We start from the raw sequence: 13,270 nt of genomic DNA, 5'->3' as shown, positions 1-13,270 counted from the left end.
TTCAACGTGCAAAAGTACAAGTTTTGTGCTGATCACGTGAATGTTCACATAAAAGACACTCAAGCAAACGAAGCCTTCACTTCAGTTCAGCTCAACGTTTCAGAAATAGCAGAATAGATTGCAGCTGAACCATATGACCCGGTGTTCACCATCCATCTATACACTTTCATCAGTCATATTTGTATTCCATCTCTACTGCCCTCGTGATTTTACTTTGGTCCGCACCCTGTTTTTTTACTTGAGTTCCTGAAGTTTGTAGTTTAATTCCTAATTTATAAACATATTCAGATTGAAACTAAAGCTTTTTTTTATCCCCAAACTACAGCTCAACTTCATTTTCACTTCATTTCATTTCAATCTACCAGTTGTCATTGTTTTCCTCTCAATCTTTCACTGACAAATTCAGTTTGTAGCAGTAAAGTTGAGCATTTGTGAACAAAAGTTGTCAAAGTAATCTGCAATCATGGAACAAAAAAGTGAAACACACGTGCATATTGTGTTAAAAACACAACAAAATGACAACAAATTGACAGTTCACTGCCATTAATTCCACTACTATTAACCGCCAAACTATTAAACTAAACGCAGGTTAATTGTGCGTGTATTTGGTGAGCACTTTGGTGAATCTTTTTGTGACACTGCAAACAGACCAGTCTTTTGTGGTGCAGTAATACAGACTTTTGTGTGGTGCAGCAGCACCCAGGGCAACACTGGTTGTTCCAGCTCAGGGGTGGGCAAACAGTCTCATTGTAGGGGCAGTAAAAAATGACTAAGGGGCGGGGCCAGGAGCAGCGTGTGAGGTAATAAGAATGGCACGTGAAAGCTGTTACATAAATGGCTCAGAGTGTTAAGGTGAAAATTCAGTCCATGAGTTGTTAACCAAATCAGAGCAAATAGATTTTGTTGTCGTCACGACACTCTTTACACACTTTCATGCTTCTTCCAAGTGACCTTGGAAAGTGCAAGGGTGGCCAGAACTCAATTTGGCGTCGCTTGTCTCGATCGTTGCATCTGATTGGTCGCAGGTTTCCGTTGTCAAGAAACTCAAAAAGTCAGTCAGTCTGCTGCGGGCGGGACTAGAGTCAAAGGTAAGTCAACATGGTGGATCGAAGTGCATTAAAAGCAAAAACAGATTTAGATGTCACGACTCTGGGTCCATCAGATCCATCAGATCCAGCAGACCCTACATTGAATTTACATGTAAATTATTGACATTTGACAGATGTGACTCGATTTAGGTGTAATTGAAAATGTATGGTCAGATTTAACGCAGTCCAAAGGTAATGCATCAGGTGGGCAAATGTGCCTGGAAAGTTTGAAGAAGATTTGAAGAACTTAATCTTGTCCAAAAAAGATTTGGTGGAATGATTCAAATCTTTCCAAAATTCTGCATCAATGAAGTAACGCTCCCCTCACTGGTGAACATCTGTGTATTTGGTTCTAACTTCTCTGGAATGCGGTGTGAAGTGGCGTGTAGTGTGACCCCTGTCTTGTGAAAGCATAACTGGACCGACCAGCTGACCTCAGAGGCTGCGCCGGTCTAAATGGAGGCCCATAGAACGCTGGTTTCTCAGGTGAACACGTCCTGCTGCTGGCTGCGGCCTGGAACATTGGTGCTGCACGATAGTGACCTTTAGCAACAGGTGCTGGATCAAGAGACACCCTGCGCTTCCATTCTTCCGGCGGTTCTGGCAGAGATCGGCGGAGCCCTAAAGCTTTGACATTCGAGGCAACAGATGACGGGAGGCTCTGGAACAAAAAGGCCTCGTCCACCGAGCCAAGGGGGCTTCTGGACGCTGCCTCCCAAGGGGTCGGCGGCTTCATGTAGGCTTCCTGGTAAGATGTTTGCCTCTGCGGAGGTGGAGAGGAGAGCTGGGATCCAGGTTGACTCATGCCGCAGGGAACGGAATTCAAGCGCCTCGTCCGACTGCACGGATGACTTCTACCAAATACCTGAAAGAAATCCACACTCCTCAATGTAGGCACTGAAAAAATGCTCTGTTACTTTCGTGCTCGGGGCCTAATGTTGTTCTTTCAGTCAGTACAGAAGGCTAGTGACTATAGGAAAGTAAGGACATAAAGTGAGACCAGTGGCTCTTGGCTAAGCTCATGCCACATCTTAAATTCCATCCTTCTCAAGCTACTGGACCTGGGAAAGAAGCTCATCATCAACCTGGACTTCGGTTTTACAAGGAATTATTATGCTCCTCTCTTATACCTGCTGGTGTCGTATTTATTTTTTTATTTTTATTTATTTATTTTCACAATTTGCTGCGATTCTAAGTAGCAATGCAATATGATATGATCAGACTAATCCCCTGAGGACACATTCAGTCAGTAGACTGGACTACATGCAAATACTATATTACATTGGTTCATATCCTATGTCCCAGCATTGTGCATTGACTTTAAATTCAGAAACCAAATAGTACATTGCAAAGCTAAATATGTTGTGAAAAGAAGAAGAATAAAACAGGTGTGAAAACAGAGACAGAAAAAGAAGGCCAAGTGCCCAGAGGGTTCCAGAAGAAAAGCTCGGGCGGATGAGTTGGTTTACCTGTTTATGTCTAGAATGCTTGCTAGCATGCTCACGCAAATATCAGTTGTGAAGCACTATTTCATTTCAATGACATTTGTAAATGAGCTGGTAACGATAGTGATAGATATTTAAATGAAACACTAATGAAAATGCTACAAATCAGTCTCTTGTTTCAACATTGTTAGGTTGCTATGTTTTCAACCGCGTTTTCGTGGCTTGTCCACGTTCAAAACAACTTATGTGATAGGGGACAAGGAGGTTTGCACTCACTGAGTGCTTTTCCGGTTTTGACATCACATTCTCAAGATAGAAAACCACTTCCTGTGTGACTGTAAGAGCATATTCGATATATCCTGGGAACCTTGACAAGCAGTTATTTTCAGTCAGGCCACTTAAAGTGCAACTGTTGTCAAAAGAATTATGGCTCCAAGAGGTGATGCTGGTACCATGAAGTCACTGAAGAAAAAGGGAAACATCTGCCATCATTATTATTATGTTGTTTTTTTAATAATTTTTTTTTTTTCTGGTCAAGACCAGCCACAAAGACGTTGAAGGCATAATGTAGTGTTTGAAAGTAGAGCACAGAGACAGTGAAAAAGCTTTTCAGAAAGGAAGGACACAGAAAAGGAGGTACACAAGAGGAAGACAGGAAAAATTTAATGTTTGTAAACACACATTTAACACTGGGATGAACACAAACAAGTTTCAGAGAAGTGTTTGGATAAATGCATAACCAAAGTATCCTAACACAGAATATGGGCTACACCACTACTGGCCAGATCTCACAGCTGTAGAAAATGGAACCACATCTATAAGGCGTTAAAGTTGTTTCGATCAAATCTGGAATGAGACCAAAGGAATTTAGAGTTTATCATGAAAAGAAAAGTGCAAAAACAGAGTCTCACAAAATCGGGCAGTGATCAAACCATTCTGTAAAATTGTCTGTTACTACAAAGCGTGTATCCATTTTCCAATGTGTGCAGGTGTATTGTTGAGGAGCATGGTGGCTGAATATTTTATAGCTCACTTTCAAAAACAACAAACTCATTTCCAGACAACAGCAACATCCATCGACCCTTTAAATGATTGATAACCAGCACCAATTTAAATTCCTTAATTATGTAAGCTATCCTCTACTTCTGTCAAGTCAAACATAGAAATCAAAATGAAAGTAAATATAAATTGCACATAAGCTCCTCCTGAGATTTTTTTCACTTTTAAATTATCGCGGCCACAGACATCATGTTTACGATATAGCAATAATATTTACAAAATCCCAACCGAAAATCTAAAGATCTGGTGCAACTTCCAAGTCAAACGCTCCCAGTGGAGATTAAAATCAAACCTCATCTTGTTTATAATAACTTCTTCAGATGGGATGCACATTAGCATCAGTGCTAGCATGTCGCTGCACACAGTGCAAAAAGATCCTCATTTGCCCCGATTCCTTCGCCTACCATAAAAACCATGGGACACCACTGACCACTATTAAATGAATACGTCATCTGTTACCAGGGTTAAAAACACCAAACATACTTCTAAATTCCAGGTGGTCACTCCTGATCTCAGGCCCTGTGTCAGGTTCAGCTCATTCAAGTATTTCTGATCCAAAAATACATATTTATATAGAGGTTTATAGAGAAACCTGCCACCAATCTTCCCCCTTTATTTGACATGTTATCGAAGGCAACGCCTCTCATTCAAACTAGTTGACCACAGCAACAGGCCTCCACTGTTTAGCGTTGGCTATTGGCTTTTTAGCGGAAAATTTGGGGCGGGGAGCCATTTGACGCGCCCCTCTGGCAATGAGCGCGGCAGGGGAGAAAGCCAAAGCAATGCTGTCGTCAACGGACGAGTGCTGCGAGGACGTGCTGGCCGGACGCACGCCTGGCCCTTGTGTGTGGGGGCTAGACGGCGTCGACGCCTCACCCAAGTGTTTTCCGTTCACAAGAGGCTCATCTGCCCCGGTGGCCTGGTCGCCCAGAGAAGCTTGGGAACACTTGGACGACTTAACTGACTTCTTTGGTTTATTTTCAGAGCCCGTGTTAGGGGAATCAGTAAATCTCTGCTTAATGCTTTTGGTGACTTCAAACTTTGATTTAGGTGGTGGTTTGGGACTGGGGTTCGTGCCCTTGGTCATTACGTCATATTTGAAGAGGGCGGAGTCCAACTGATATGGCTGGTGCTTCATTATATCTAGTGCATTAATCTGCTTTGGGGGCTTTTCTTTAGGTTTGCTTTTGGGGCTGGAGGAGGAGGCTTGCTTGGCAGCAGAGGGAGGGTAGAAAGGAGAAAGGAGGGGATTATAAGATAATGGAGGCGGGGCACGGACGTTGGACGAGTACCTCCAGGAGTGTGGCAGGGATGATGTTGGGGATGGGGATCTGGGTTTTGTGTGGCCTTCATCACCTGCAACAACAAACTTCTCCATTCTGGACTGTCTCTTTGCAAACAACTGTGCACCCTTCCCTGTCAAGCCGTGACCACTAGCTGCTCGACTTCCTTCTACCTCAGAACTTTGACCCCTTAGAGAAGTCACAGCGGGTGCTTGGGAGAATGACTTCACTGGTTGGGGTGGGCATGAGGCAACCGAGTTTGGAGCGCTCTCTGATCTACCCTTTGCTGTGGACGGTGGAGGGTTGATACTCACAGGGGAGCGCGACGGCTGTTGACTCCAGCTATTTGTAGATGGCTCAAGATGAGGCTGAGACGAGCTGTTGACACGCTCCCAACCCGGGGCAGGTGCTTGTTCTTGATCTGGCGCCCAGCTTTTAGAAGTTTTCAGGAGTTGAGCCAGATCTTGCTGCTCTGAGTAGGGCGTGCCCATCTGGCAATATGGAGGCAGCGACCCGGGACTCCGTGGAGGAATATAGGGCTCGTCGTCGGCGTTCTTCGTCCAGGGTGGGCAGGATGGATTAAAAGCAGGCTTTGGGGCAACAGGAGGGGGATTCTTCAGTTTCACTGTTCTGGGTTGCATGAAGTTGCAAGCCTCAGCTCCCAGACTGAAGCAGTCCTCCTCTGGCTCAATATACGACCTTCTGTCGCCTTTGTTCTGCAGTTTAGGCTCTGTTTCTCGTTTCACCGCTTGCTTGTGAGTCGCTTTCCTCTTGGACTCTGGAAGGATGCCCGTCTTAATCGCCGGAACAGATATTCGCTCGTCTCTTGAAGCAATGATGTCACCAGTTGGGGACCAAACCTGTGGGCTTGTACTTATTGGCACTCGTATCTTAAATCTTGGCTCAGGTCTCTTGGTGACTGGGGCAATATGACTTGGCAAGAAGGGAGCAGGTGCCCTGACTTGAAATCCAAGGAATGGCTTGGCAGTTCGGTTGGGCACCAAAGATTTCGGAGTACTGTGTCGGGCGTCACTGTAATTGCTCTGATTGGAGTGCACAAACATCTCCTCTTTGTCATAGGTATCTTGTGGGGGACAGTCGTGTTGTCTCAGCGGTTCGGCGGGAAGCGTTCTACTCCTGAGCTCCTCCTGCTCCGAGTCAAGTGCATCCAAGCGCTTTCGGCGGCGGTCGAACATCAACACCCCTTTGCCTCTTGTCTCCGGCAGGGCATCCATCCTCCTGACACTTTCCCAACTCCGACTTCTGTGGCACGTCTGCTGGTAAAGAGAGTATTCTTCCTCTAGCTCCGAATCACTTGTGACGAAGCTGTACGCAGCGGCTCTCACTTCCTCGGCTTCTTCTTGGATTTGGTCTTCACAGTCAAACCGGTCTTCGCCGGTGCCGTAGCTCACCAGGGTGTATTTCTTGACCCTTTGCCTGCGTTTCTCAAACAACAGCGCTCCTTTGTTTTGAGGATTTGGCGCATTGGTTAGCAGACGGGCTATCCGCTTACATTTGGACTTTGTTTCCTTGACATTCTTTTCTGATTGACTGGTGTTGAAGCCTAGAACAAACAAAGAGGATCAAGATCGCACACTAATGATTTACAAAAAAAGAAATAATTGTGTTTACTTACTTCTCTGCAGTGCTCATAAACAAAGTTTTATGACTAAGAACATGGATTGTACCTGCTTGTGTCTGGCTTGAAACACTTCACTAAGTTAACAAGTGAGTTGAGGCACAATAATATAAGGGTTCTAGTGGTTGAGAGTAAAACCAACCAATGAGCTTCATGCGTGAGGTCTGCTCTGCCATGTGTGACTCACCCTAAATTTGGTTGTGAGTGAAAATACAATTTATTTTCAAATGAAAATATCTAGGTGTAACATTAAATATGTGTATAAAAAGTGCTGATTAAGCATTAACAGTCGTGTTATCTGGCACACAGTCCAAATGTGTGTGAAAGTAAAGCGCGCACAAAGAAAAACACCTTGCAGCAGCACAAGACATACAAAAAGAAAAAATGCATATTAAAGATAAAAAGAAAAATTTTTAAAAATATAAATCGAATACGAAGAAATATAAAGAAAAGGAATGAAAGACCGTTAAATGCAAGGAAACATACGCATAAAGATTTTGAAAAACTTTTACAAAAATGTATATGTGCTGTTTGTGGTCGATTTAGATTGGCAGAATGTAAACAAAGTGATAATGACAGTCAATATTTGATGCATTTAAAAAGCATGTCAAAGTTCATGCATTCAGTGAGTGGTCTGCAAAAATGGAATATACATTCCACACGTGTGTCCATGTGTTTCATCGAGTGTGACGCGTAATGACAAAAGGTGCAGCCAACTAACACGGCAGCTGAAATTGAGAAGCATCAATATTTTTAAACAGAAACAGCATGTTCAATGTGGAAATGATGCTCTTGCACTTGAATAAATTGGATTTTTTTGGGAGAAACCTAACATCAAAACTCATCCAGCTGGTTGAAGCAAGCGCACTAATAAAAGCATCATATTTACTTTCACCCTACTCGGGCTGGTAACAGTGAGTGGGAGGAAAAGTTGGGAACTCACTTTCCATTACACTGCTATGACTGGATAAGGGGGATCAGGTAACAGGCCGGGAAGGAAACATATGCTCACGTCTGTCAACTCTCTTTCTGCCAGCCTCATCATATGCTCATGTTTTATTCTTATCCTGCAGCTCTGACCAATAAAGCCCAGAGAATTTTGCCTGTAAGTCGACCCAAAATAGGCTCAGCTTCCCAGTTTGAATTTAATCATTGGAATAGTATTTCACAAGCGCAAACTTTAAATGAAAAAAAAAAAATCTAGTAAAACGTGGATTATGACCGCAGAGGCTGAAATATCCTCTACGCTCTTTCAGTTCAGAAATCAGCATCATGCGACATGGACACCCAACTTGCTGTGGAAACAAGGAGTGAGGATTGAAGACTTACGTGTGCACCTTGCCCTCTCCCTGTCCCGTCTGTAAAGATCTGTGTCAGACTCCGAGTTCCTCTTCTCTGCATGCTCAGCACCCCCGCCTGAGATTCCAAAGAAGACAGGAGCAGGAGGTGCTTCACTGCTCCCTCCTTCCTCAGAAGATCCACTGCTCCTGTTAGACGAAGCTGCTCCAAGTCGTGCAGTAGTCGGGGTCAAGGCCGGGGTCGAATCACTGGCTGCCCCAAAAGAGGAGGACGATGACTGAGAGTGAGGTCGTGTTTCTTGACCGGCGGGAGACTCAGAGTCATGGCTCTCTCCGTCCGGAGTTGAGGGTGGAGAACCCCTCGTGCACTCTGACTCCCCTCTGTACATCACATCGTCCTCCTCTCCACTTTTGTCGTGTGAGGGGCTTTGATCATCTTCTGATTCTCTACCTGGTGACCCTGAATGCTTTGCCCTGTGCAGAGGCTGTTGGTCTCTGGGGAACTCTGTGAAATCATCATGTCCCATGTCTTCGGATCCATCTGAACCAGACCATGGGACCAAGTGATCAGAGAGTTCTTCTGCTTCTGGTTCCATTCTGAGGGTGCCACTCAGGAGTCCTTTGAAAAGATAAAAGGACAAAGAAGTCTAACTTGCATGTTGAAAGACTGGGCTAAAGGTGCCTTCGGTGCCTGCAGGCCAAGGTGAATGACCGTGTATTGACATCAACCCAAACTCGGCAGCTCTTCAAGATGGAGGTGAAGCTACATACAGCGAAGGCAAGCGTGGAGTTAAAGCTTTTTTCACTGCCAACTCAGTCTCCAACACCAGCGACCTTGTTTTCAGCAACTTGTTCCAGGTTACTGCTCTAGATGGAATGGTATGTAGCAGTGCTACCAGAGCGGCGTTCACACCGGAGAGCAAGTAAAACAATTGGATGGCTGTTTTGTGAATTCATGTTTATATTGAGAAGTTTCTTCATTCTGCTGCCCTCGTCCATCAGAGCCGCCAGAGCGGCAACATTTCCATTTAAGAACTAAATATCGCTGAGTAGTCATAGACTTAAGAAATGAAATTGCACATCAGAGCGGTGACCTTTGACCACTGAGCAGTGTGAGGAGTTTTTATCCACCTACAGAAATAATCATAATATAATAATAATATTTGTTTGTGCTTCATGAATGTTTGTAATACTTTTTATAACTATTATTTTTTATCATTATTATTATTATCTATAATAATGACAATAATAATAATAACAATAATAATAATAATAATATTGCTGTTATTATTATTGTGTTTTAGATTAATTTAAAAATGAAAATATTTGGCATTTTTATATACATATATAGATATTTGTCTCTTGAAAGACTATAATGGTAGACGCACTAAAATCACCCAAACACACTTATACACGCATATACAAACATGTTCTCACCAAAGCTGCTAATGAATGTTCATCAGAAAAGAAGACTCATTAACAAACCAAAGGGCAAAAAAACGTGCACAGAAAAAAAAACCCCCAACATCTGTTATATCAAGCAGTGCATTTAAATTCAAAAACCTAACATCTCTGTACTGATACTTCAAAAACAACCATGCCCGCACAGTTAATAATAGCTGTAGAGTTAGCATTAGCATTAGCATAACTAAAGCAGATTTATACGGAGCCCTGGAAGTGACATGCATGTGTTTATTTTTTTTGCATGACTTTTTTTTTTTTGCCCGAGATAACAACTATCTCGAGATAATTTTTATCTCGTGATAATGTGTATCTCGAGATAACAGTTATTTCAAGATCATTTTATATGAAGATACAATCGTAAATGTTAGCGCCTGCGTAGCTGCCTCTCTGGCAAAGCATTTTGTATATGTCCTCCTGGAACCACTATGTCTCCCATGGCTTCGTCACTGTTCGTCAACGTTGTCAGTCACTGTTTGCAAGTCTGTGCGCTTTTAACACCCTGATCAAGTGCCTTCTACTCAAAATAATACCATATGTGGCTATGCTACACGTATTACGCGTCCCTGGAAGCGACATGCATGACTTTATTTTTGTTATCCCGAGATAAAAATTTTCTCGAGATACGAATTATCTTGAGATAACTATTATCTCGGGGGAAAAAATAATAAAGTCATGCATGTCACATGTGGCATTATTTTGAGTAGAAGCCACTTGACCAGAGTGTGAAAAGCGCACAGACTTTGCTGTCGGCAATATTCTGACTTGCAGACAGCGAATGACAACGTTAACAAACAGTTACGAAGCCATGGGAGACAAAGTGGTTCCAGGAAGTTATCGTTTCTTGAGATAAAAATGATCTCGAGATAACTGTTATCTAGGGCTAAAACAAAATAAAGCCATGCATGTCACATCCAAAAAAATAAACACATGCATGTCACTTCCAGGGCGCCGTAGATTTACGCCCAAAGAAGGGCTTATTTTTTCCAGAGGGTGGCGCTAGTTGTGTGTGAAAGTATAGATTACACACGGCTTTGCAAGTCAGGTATTTGAGCAGAAATGCTAAAAAATGTTTCAAATACCTGACTTATTTTTATTATTTTTATAGCACTATTATTATTATTATTTGGGGGGAAAACTACACATATTGCCACATGAGAAGATCAGCTGACATCAGAGAACTCCACTAGTTTTCACTTCACTTAATCTGACATGTAAAGAAGAAAGAAGTTCAGGTGTTGAGACAGTCACATGACCAATGCGTATTCATCTGACGGAGGCGAGCAACAAATGCTGACGAGAAATGATTTGCAGTGGCGACCTCTACTGGCGATGTTGGGGTCAGTTACCGTTGAATTCTATGCTACCCTCCATTCCACTATTTTCCATCACCATGCTCTCGTTTGAGCTTCTTTTTTTTTCCCAATTAAGGTGACATTTTCTACAGTTTGCCAGTCGCCATGCCGACCGTGTGTCAGCTCCTTGGTAAGTGTGTTCAGCGTGGCCCTGAAGCACGACCCCGTGGAGCGGCAGCTCCAGGGGAGCAGACGTTTCCATGCCATTACCTAATAAGTCTGCAGTCTGATGACCTCAAGTCACCTCATCATCGAACCGCCCTCAGCTGTCGGACATGGATTTATGATTTAAGGAAATAGTGTCAACAACAAAATCATTTTTCCGAGGAGCATCATCATTAATAAAACCAACAGCAAGTAAACACTGACTGTGTTATTGGAGGATGGAAAAGTGTTCTATTTTTTAGGATATTATATTTTTGTTGTATTTTATTTATTCGTTTTTTTTTAAATTATATTAGTAAAACACAGCCTTGTTTCATCAATAATCAACTCCAAAATAAGACATTTGTGATAGACCACATGTGGGTTTGATATTTCATATAATTTCGTCGAAAATGTTTCTTATATTATTTTTATTTAATAATGTGGTAAAATAAAATGCTTGTATAGAGCACATTTAAAATCTCTAAGGGAAAAATAAATAAAAAAAAAAAACTTAAATAATAATAATAAAAAAATATATTATTAGTGTTATGAAACTACAGAAGTTACACATCAATATTTTACTTTTCCAAAACAGAAGGAAATGTAGACAAATGTTTCCCTTCTGTCAACAAGTTCAGTTTTGTCCTAAAACTGGGTGACTTCCATATAAATAAATCAAATACATAAAAACTCACAACTCACCATTAAAACCAGGGTACGAAGAGAAGAACTTAACTCACATCTTCATCATCACACCAGTATCTCACACATCACATCAAGTACTCTCTGTTGTACTTCCTCCATTCAAGTATTTATAGAGACCCACACGCCCCCTTCATCTCCGCCAGCATCCCTCAGGAGGAGCAGGTGACGCTTCATCAACCTTCACTCTGGTTTGTGTTTTAAATGCGCCAGCATGATGCAGAAGGATTAAAATTATTATTATTAAATACAATCAATACATCATGAGCATGTCCTTTAGACATGTATTTTAAATCTAAAGTTCACTCTGTGTAGTTCCTTTACAGTAAACAGATGAGGCCAGCAGCTGTGTCAGGACGTCCATATATGGACATGCACATCAGTCAAGCCTCAGAAATGGGACTTCTGGAGCATGATCAAAAGGATGGAGGAGTATATGAATTATTAGCAGGCATTATCGTTTTAGTTGGACGGTAAGTTCATGTTAATACTGCAATATTCTATGGTAATGAAGTATCCTCATTCTAATAATGAAGGCCATATATAGCATTTTAAAGTGTGACTTATCTAAAGATGTTTTTGTCCAGTTTTATTTTAAACCCCACTAGTAAACTAAGTTTAATCAACAATAAAAATACATTGTTTGATAAAATGATGAAATGTTCTTTTTTCCCCTTGGTTCATAAAAATATATCAGTGAAATCAAATTCAAGTAGAAGTGCTGACTCAGCAGGGTCACAAATGGTTAACGTTCTTGGAAAGTTCTTGCCAGACAGAAACATCAGACAGATGCAGTTAATGTTCAACAGCTTGTGAAATACAGTATAATAATTAGTTGACCCAAAAACATATTTAGTAGAGGCGGATGTGCGTACGCTGAAACGTTTGACGTCATTGAGATCAAGTCAAAACTTAGACTAGTCGTGACTGAGACCGAAAAAAATAAAAAATAAATGACCCCACCTCAGCACGCCACAGTGTGGAAGAGCCTGCCGGCGACCGCAGAGTCCAGTCGAGTGATGGGCAGATGAGGTATCATGAAACAGTACGACAGGGTGGATGAAACAGTGTCCCAATTTCCAGATGCCACTAGATGGCACTCTTGGTTTAGAAATGATGTGAGGTTTCAGTGAATTAGTTGTTTCAGTCCAAACATTTTGCAGCAGACAGCGCCATCTGGTGGCCTCTGAAAATCAGGACACTGTTTCATGAAACCTCATTGACCCATCACCTGTCCAGTCCATCTTGTTGTGCAGATCCTTACTCTTGAAGGTGTTGAGCCAACCAAGTTCCTCACCAAGCTCCTATATTCCTGCTCTTCAGCATCTCCAATACGCCCCAGGGTGGTCTTGTCATCTGCAAACTTTTGTTTGAGAAGCTCTTCTAAGGAGCTCCAGTGGTGCTGACCACAGTGTGTGATGAGATGTTCATCAGCCTCAAACACCCGTCCCGACATGAGATCCAAGTTACCACGTTTCGTTCGCTCCTTCCACACCTCCTTCTCTCCATCCTGGTCCTTGCTTTGAGGCCTGTGATGGTTTCACACCTCCCCATATGTCCAAGTTGTCCTCCCTCATCTTCTGCCTTTAGAAGTGCTTCTCACAGGCAGCGTTTCACCTCCTGCTGAGCTGCATTCCTGCTCTTTGTCCTGAAACCTTTCTTCATGTTGTGAAGAAGGGTCACCACTGACGTGTTGTTTTAGATAACACACACACACATTCTTTTATTTGTTACTATCCCACTTTGTTAAATCTCACACACCAGTCTTGCCCACATTGTGACCAAAGTGATTG

At 42.4% G+C, this 13,270-nt stretch overlaps 1 protein-coding gene across 1 annotated transcript; it reads right to left on the bottom strand.

The window, feature by feature from the left end:
- Nucleotides 1-31: 31 nt before the first annotated feature.
- Nucleotides 32-11,544, bottom strand: synpo2b (synaptopodin 2b). The gene is made up of 4 exons (XM_053856753.1): nt 11,478-11,544; nt 7,844-8,431; nt 5,190-6,439; nt 32-1,953 (listed from the first exon to the last, which is right to left on the bottom strand). Exons 2-4 carry the CDS (start codon nt 8,406-8,408, stop codon nt 1,441-1,443), a joined length of 2,328 nt encoding a protein of 775 aa, XP_053712728.1. The 5' UTR covers nt 8,409-8,431; nt 11,478-11,544; the 3' UTR covers nt 32-1,440.
- Between the last annotated feature and the right edge of the window lie 1,726 nt (nt 11,545-13,270).

Source organism: Synchiropus splendidus, chromosome 2 (genome assembly GCF_027744825.2).
Source record: "Synchiropus splendidus isolate RoL2022-P1 chromosome 2, RoL_Sspl_1.0, whole genome shotgun sequence".
Taxonomy (NCBI): Eukaryota; Metazoa; Chordata; class Actinopteri; order Syngnathiformes; family Callionymidae; genus Synchiropus; species Synchiropus splendidus.
Note: the sequence above shows the minus strand (reverse complement) of the source record. Positions and strands in the feature narration are given on the sequence as shown.

What these genes read in the sequence shown, in the direction of transcription:
- synpo2b (XM_053856753.1), bottom strand. Translation starts at nt 8,408, where the DNA reads ATGGAACCAGAAGCAGAAGAACTCTCTGATCACTTGGTCCCATGGTCT. An exon ending in GGAGAGGGCAAGGTGCACAC is followed by an intron (nt 6,440 to 7,843) that starts GTAAGTCTTCAA and finishes TGTTTGTTCTAG; the next exon opens with GCTTCAACACCAGTCAATCA. An exon ending in AACAGCCGTCGCGCTCCCCT is followed by an intron (nt 1,954 to 5,189) that starts GTGAGTATCAAC and finishes GATTTCTTTCAG; the next exon opens with GTATTTGGTAGAAGTCATCC.